Below are 7,780 nucleotides of genomic sequence, written 5' to 3' on the forward strand. Positions count from 1 at the left end.
CACAATATATCAATTGATTAAAAAAAAGATCTTTTTAAAAAAACACTTAAGCAATTATTGCTTAAGAATAAGAAATAAAAAATTAGATTTATTAAACTAATACATCAAAAATATTTATAGAGGAAAAGGCCCTTATGAGATACCGAGTTAATTTTGGATAAAAATATACTAATAGGGCCTGTATGCAGAACATGCTTTTATTGATAAAAGTGCGCTTTTATCTCTGAAATTTTATAATATGAATAGATATTAGAAATACTATAGGTATTTCTAATATGAATCTCATATTACGATTTCCACGCCTTATGGTTTTACGATAATCAAATCTAACTTCTATAATTAAACAATACAACATATCCCATATACTTCTATTAGTACGCTCTTATTCTATTACTTTATGAAGAATTTATCACCAAATATTTACTTTTATTAAATAATAAACAAGATTTAAAGGCTCAATCAAGCTATCTAAATTCTAAAATCCTTTTTTACATGTATGATTTAATAATGAATTTTCCACTAAATAGTTTTCAATCCAAGAGCAATAAATTCATGATGGAAATAGCGACTCAGTTTATTAATTTAGAAACACCGCTACCTCATATTAGGCTATCTCATATTAGGTGACTTTCTTCTATATTTTTTAATTTCTATTTAATTTTGAAAAAATATTTTGGAGAAATATAAATGTCAAGAAATATAGAGAACAAATAAAAGGTTTAATAAATAATTTTTATTAACAGGTGATGTTCAGGATGTTCAGATAATTTGCAAGCACAGTACGTCAACACAAGGACTAATGGAATCAAATACTGATAACTCTTAATAATCTGTAAAATCTGAAAAAAATCTTAATATATAAGCCTCTTATACTAATGATAATGATGCAAAAGAGATATTATTTTTGTTAACTTAATTAATCAATTATAAATTACAATTACAAGATATGTGTTCCTGATAAAATCTCTAATAAATTACTATTAAAGTTTTAAATTTTTATTTATTTTTTACTTTAGAAATTTCTTTAAGATTATCCTATAGATATCTATATGTACAATAAAATAGAATAAGTTTTAACAAAGCGTGTAGATAGAACGAACTAAATTGAGTCGAAAAGTCCTCTACCAATTTTCGCAATAGTTAAGATATTAATTATTAAAAACCATTGAATATTGGTTTTCAATAACTTTTTCAAATACTATCAACTTTACAAAAAAACAGGGTGAGACAAAAATTGTTTATTTTTTTCTCAAAATTCTGAAAATTTTTTGCAATTTCAATTTTTCAATACTATATTCATTGAATTTATGCACTGAAACAAGGTTAGTTAGATCACGTGATAAAGATCAGCTAGATTAAGGATCTCACATTCACTGATTAGTAGCATACTTGATATTGATATCAGTAATTATCCACTGATTCAGATATAGAGAGTGTCTAAAAATATTTTAATATTGTTTTTGTAGTAGAAAATATATGTATGAAGATAATGCAAATTTCTGCGCATTTTTTCTCAATTTATTACATTACAAGTAATAATCTAACATTTATTTTTTATAGTTTCTATTAAATGTATAATTAAATGTATAATTGGAGTACCATTAAATATATTCACGATGAAATGGGACAATACGGAAAAGAAGTGTAGTAAAAAAGCAGTTTATACTTCTAAGCAATGAATTTTATTTTATCGTAATAAATTTTTTATTTTATATTAATGATTATTTTTCATTTATTTTCTTATAATTTTCTATTTTATTATTTAATAATTAGTTGTAATTATATTTTGTTATATTATTAGTAACTATGCTAAGAATATATAAGTTAATTGAAAATACTTTCGAACTTTCATCTCCGTTATTTCTTGCATAATCTTATAATACTATTTTGTGTGTAACTTATGGAACTCCGGATATGGGACTCATAGGGTCATCTTTTTTAAATATTTTTATTTTTTTTTTTAAACTAATAATATTTACTAAATATAATTACTAAATTTTAAAATAATGCATTATACTTTAATTATAAAAAAAAAGATGACAAAAATTTTTATATTTATTATAGATGCACTTTTAAGAGTTCGAATTTTTGTGACTCATAGTGCCCGGTTTCCCCGGATATATAGGTATACATACCTATATATCTACCACATTAATTACGTCTATTTTCTAATAAAAGTAATACTTTCTAAACTAAAATAAATGCTTCTAATCCTTCGAATGAATTTCCTTCAACACGAGCGGTATCAATACTTTAAAATGAATTTTACGCTACGAATACATATGCAAGCTTTGTGTAACTTTCTGATAGTCACAGCACATCCTGCTTTGAAAGAATAACATGGGATATGTTGATGTATATACATATAAAGTATATTAAGATAAAAGAGATGATATATGGGAAGGAAGCATTTCAATAGTCAGTCGACTAAACATCACGGAGCGAACATCGACCTCGTAATAAGAGCTAAGTCATGGGATTATTTAACGCTCTAATCATTATTTTGGCCGTTAAGATATTTTTAGAAGTAGACGTATGGCATGTGAGTGCAATCTCGTTTACTGATATTTCGTTATGGAATCAAACCGTAAAAAGTGAATTACAAAAAAGAAATGTAACGGTTAATAATTCAAGATGCAGTGACATAATTATGATCAGGTATTTCAATATTTGTTGTTATACTTCCTCGAAAATTATATTCTTTTTACATATCATGTATTCATTTCTAAAATAATTTATTTCTTCAAAGTATTTTACAAATGACTCGTTTCGATATGTTTATACTAAAAAAAATACTAAATTTTAATAAATATTTGTTTAAATAGTTCTAAGTAAATATTTATTAAATGTATATTCATTTAATATAAAAACCATATATATTCATTTAATATATTCATTTAATATAAAAACCATTAATTTGATTTAACTATCATTTTTTTAGTAAATATTTATTTATTGTAAGTAAATGTTTACATAGTAGATGCTAGAGAAATATATTAAAAGATTTAGTAAATGTTTTTCAGTGTATATGTATATTAATTTTGCTAATTTTATTACAGTCAGAAAATACCAGTTTACATTCCCTATAAGGAAACATATAGATCGTCAGAACAAAATATGTCTGAAAAGATTCGAGATAATTTTAGGATAGAGGTAATCGGATTGATAATGCCTTTTACGATATTCATAAAAGAAACAAGAAAGAGAAGAATTTTGTAAATTATTAGTCATTTTTTTGTCTTTTTATTTTATATTTCAAACAAATTATCAATTTCTCATCTGCTCATTACAATCCGTTAATTCGATAATTATATTTACAGTTTCGCACTACACGGACATGTAGCTGTGAAGGCTACGTTATATCCGGTATGGACCGGTGCGTACCGCGTTGCCCGCAATCTTGCAAGAAAGGTACCTGCAAGGAGCCAGACGTGTGCACTTGCAACGTAGGATATCACTTGTCAAGCGACGATAAGCGATGCATGCCAAAGTGCACGAACGGCTGCATTAACGGCACCTGCATTGATCCTGAGGTTTGCAGTTGCAACGAAGGCTACTGGTTGGACTCGGACGGATTTACCTGTCGGCCCGTCTGCAATGCAGAATGTGAGCAAAATCACGGATATTGCTCCGAGCCGAACGTGTGCATCTGCAACAAAGGGTACCGCATGTCAAACGACAGTAAATGTATGCCAGAGTGTAAAAACGGCTGCATCAACGGCACTTGTATTCTACCCAAGATTTGCACTTGCAACGAGGGCTACAGATTGGACTTGGACGGATTTACCTGTCGACCCTTCTGCAACATGGAATGCGAGAACGGATACTGCTCTGAGCCGAATGTGTGTACATGCAGTTCCGGTTACAGAAGAGTCGGTAACGACTCATCTCCGTTCATGTGCGAGCCTACTTGCAATTCCGATTGCGAGCGCAAAAAAAGTAGTTGCCTAACTCCTGACTGTGTCAAAATAAATTGTGATCCCGGCTACGAACTGGACATGAATCACTTTCCACACCGTTGCAAACCGAAGTGCCATCCTTGCATTTTCGGGACGTGCACGGCACCAGGGACATGCACGTGCGACCATGGTTATACAGCAGTGAACGCAAGTGTTTGCGAGCCGATCTGCGAGCTGAACTGCGGAACCGGCATATGCACTAAACCCGGATTATGCACTTGCGATTTTGGATACGTTTTTGATGAAACGAATAGAACGTGCAAGCCATACTGCTCGATACCCTGCGGATTAAACAAAGAATGCGTAGCGCCAAATGAATGCAAATGCTCCAAAGGATATCACAAAAAAGATATCATATTTACTTTCGATCGTTCAAACATTTGGAATTATCCTTTTTTCAGAAATGAATTTTCTCTAAGAAGACCGTTTTTCAAGAAGGCAAGTATAGCTGTATAATAAGATATAAGCATTATTTTATTCATTATCGCCATAATTCTTGACACAATGTTTAAGATGCAATCATCAATGACAGTTTTAATCGTCACAAGAAAATAATCCTTTTTAAATTTTTTTTTTAATGTCAGTTAAAAAGATTATTTTAATTAAATTGTAGCTATTCGCAATGAATGTTCGCAATGAATATTTATCAAGTTATGATTGATTAAATTATAATCATTAAAAAAAATACTCGATTAACTCCAATTTTTTTTGAGATTATGCACGAATTAGTTAGTTTAGTTGAAAAAATTTTTTATTAACTTCACTTAAGATCTTTCGAAAGAAAAAAAAGAAAGTTTGAAAATTCCTGCTTAAAATAAATTTTTTTAGAAATTCAGTTAGAATTTTCGTTCGCTTTGTTATCGTGATTAAAATGGCCACTGTATATTCGATTTTTTCATCATTGAGTAGAGAAATATTAACAGTAATATGAGTAATATTCAATACGATGTGAAGATTGTACGTACATTAAAATTTTATATTGTGTTTCATCATACTATTGATTCAAAGCAGTTCTTAGATTTAGAAGAGTTTATTACAATATTTTTAAACAACCCGTTAATCACAACTAACTTAAAAAAAACTCATTTGATCTAAATTAGCTCGTGTCTTACTGTACACCAATTTGCAACTTCGAATGCATCAATGGTAAGTGCACCGCACCAAATGTATGCACTTGCGACAAGAATTTTTATCCACGGTGGATCGACAATCATCCTCCTCTACCTGATAATTCGCATGTACTACGCATTTGTGATCGTCTCCCCGGACCTCCCTGTAATGAGTCCTCGTGCGGGGTTAAGGGGACATGCCATGAATCCGGCATTTGCATTTGCAATGACGGTTACGTGAGGGACACGAATGGTGATTGCGTACCCTTTTGCACCCCAACGTGTTCCAACGGCACATGTACGGCGCCAAATCGCTGCGAGTGCCACGACGGCTTCGCGTCACGAAACGAGAGCTTCTGCGAGCCAATTTGCGAAAGAGGTTGCAAGAACGGCGACTGTATAGGTCCAAATGAGTGCATTTGTCACGACGATTTCATATCGAACTTGAACCATCACTTAGGACCAGAATGCATCCCTGAATGTACTCGCAACTGTAGCGAACGCGGCAACTGTGTCGTCGACCACATTGACAATATTAACATCACCTACAAATGCACATGTCATCGCGGATGGACAGGGCAGGACTGTGATCAACCGACCATGTGCATGATGGTTATGCTTGACAATTACGAAGATCTCAACAGGTGAATTCAATTCTATTTACTTGCTTATTTCCCCATTTCTCGCAAAGAGCTATTCAATACTTTTCTAGACGAGTTTTGTATTTTGCAAATATCATTGCAGTACCACGATTCGTAATGATAGTGCAATCAATGTACCATTCTTCGAGGACATGCCATATTGTGAATGCGATAAGTCTATTGACAACGAAACATTATGCTTTAGGCAATATGAAGGCAATACGTCATTTATTAGCTGCTTGTTTAATAAAGGTATTTACAACTTAGAAAAACAGTCACATTTTCAATTGATAATGGCAAATATTATTTTGTTAATTATTTATAAAAAAGTTTTAATTTATTAATGTGCTTTTAAATTTTTACGTAATCATTTCATCAGTAGTGTAACAGAATTTTAATAGGTCAAGAAAACATTATTTTTAATTCCTTTATTTTTAAAATAACTTTTGCTCAATTATGTAAATTATATTAGATGTGGGAAAAAGTTCGTGGCGTTTTTCCTGTTACATCTAACGGGAAAAATGCCACGAACTTTTTCCCATACCTAATATAAATATTAACTCAGTCAATATAACAAAGAATAAAGTTGTGTTGCACAAACTTTTCTAAATAATTAATTCTTCTAAGAAATTAGTAGACACATATTATTCACAAAATATCAGAATTTCATTTTTCCATAAAAAAATCAATTAAACACTTCTAGTTCAATTTATAAAAACTTAAAAATATAGAATCAGTTTAGAAAAGTTCGAATAAAAGTTTGTGTGTACGCATAAAATAAGAATATAAACTGATAAAAATAATATGAAACGTTAAAAATAGTATGATTTTTTTTTTATATAATACAATTCTATCTATTATAAGAAAAACCTCGAAAAAAACATTTGAATCGTTAGTTTCATTTTTACCTTCCATTTTGCAGATTTGCCTTGTTACACGACATCTCATTATAATGCCTCCATTAATGGTGCCAAAATAGTTTGGTCTTTCGTGATAGTCACTATATTAATAGCCACAGGTTTAACAGCAGCAGCATATTTTATATATCGCAAACGCCAAAAGGAAAAATTCGCAGGTATTTTTCAAAATTTATTAATTTCACGTTTTAAGAATATAATAAAATATAATTGCGGCTTATTTTTAGCTATACTAAATCGACATAACAAATGTCACCTTATGAATGATAAATAATTTCTGCGATATCATAAATTTCGCTTTCCTTTTATTATATTTCCGTTTATTATAAATGTTAGAACACATCAAGTCATTATTGTATTATATTTTATTAGAAAACGAGAGAGATAATTTGAAATATTTGTTCCAATAGGTCCGTCGGTTCACGTCTTTGTGCGAGAATCTTTCAGCACCGAAATTTTGTTGCAATAAGATCTTTGAATGAGATAGTTAAGTTAGTAACTGTAATAGTTATATAATAATGATGATAAATAGAATTGTAATAGTAACTATGAATTAGATATTTTAGTGTTCATATTCTGATGTAACATATTTTAGTGTCATCACATATCATAAGACAAAGATAAGTAATACTCATTTAGATAATATAATCGGTATTAATAATATTTTCATACTAAATCTAATCAAGTTATTTACTTCTTTGAACATGTATATCAAGATGTTTTGATGACAATAATAAAAATATAAAAATATAAATTTGAAAAACTGTTTCTCAAAATAGAATTCATCTAATACGAACGCTGTTATAATTCATTGAGATAAACTTCATTGAAGTAAATTGCTAATATTGTCAATAATGTCAATGAATAGTTTCGTGTGAGCAGGCAATGTAATATCAAGATATGACATAATTGAAACTGTTTAACACTACTCGACAATAATGAAATCTCCAGATATTTTCGGCATGTATGGCCGCAATATCGGTCACCTCCTTTAGACTGCAATTACTGACCCAGTTGTAGCCTTGCCATCAGCAGTCAGCAGATGTCCATCGATGATAAGGCAGCAAAACTTTATTTCGCAATAAGACTTAACTCCAAACGAAAGACTAGAGGCGTGCTGGTCTCTCGTCGCCTTTATCCCCCCCCCCCCCCAC

The 7,780-nt window shown here is 30.5% G+C and overlaps 1 protein-coding gene across 1 annotated transcript in view; it reads left to right on the top strand.

Annotated features, from left to right (window-relative positions):
* The window catches only part of LOC108693432 (fibrillin-1-like), a 12,502-nt gene extending 5,407 nt beyond the window's left edge, over nucleotides 1-7,095 (top strand). The window contains exons 7-12 of the mRNA XM_018202374.1: nucleotides 3,060-3,153; nucleotides 3,321-4,409; nucleotides 5,060-5,712; nucleotides 5,813-5,961; nucleotides 6,632-6,784; nucleotides 7,037-7,095. Coding sequence (XP_018057863.1) covers nucleotides 3,060-3,153; nucleotides 3,321-4,409; nucleotides 5,060-5,712; nucleotides 5,813-5,961; nucleotides 6,632-6,784; nucleotides 7,037-7,095 — 2,197 coding nt within the window. The remainder of the gene's footprint in view (nucleotides 1-3,059; nucleotides 3,154-3,320; nucleotides 4,410-5,059; nucleotides 5,713-5,812; nucleotides 5,962-6,631; nucleotides 6,785-7,036) is intronic.
* The last annotated feature ends 685 nt before the right edge of the window (nucleotides 7,096-7,780 follow it).

This window comes from Atta colombica, unplaced genomic scaffold (assembly GCF_001594045.1).
Source record: "Atta colombica isolate Treedump-2 unplaced genomic scaffold, Acol1.0 scaffold9, whole genome shotgun sequence".
Lineage (NCBI taxonomy): Eukaryota > Metazoa > Arthropoda > Insecta > Hymenoptera > Formicidae > Atta > Atta colombica.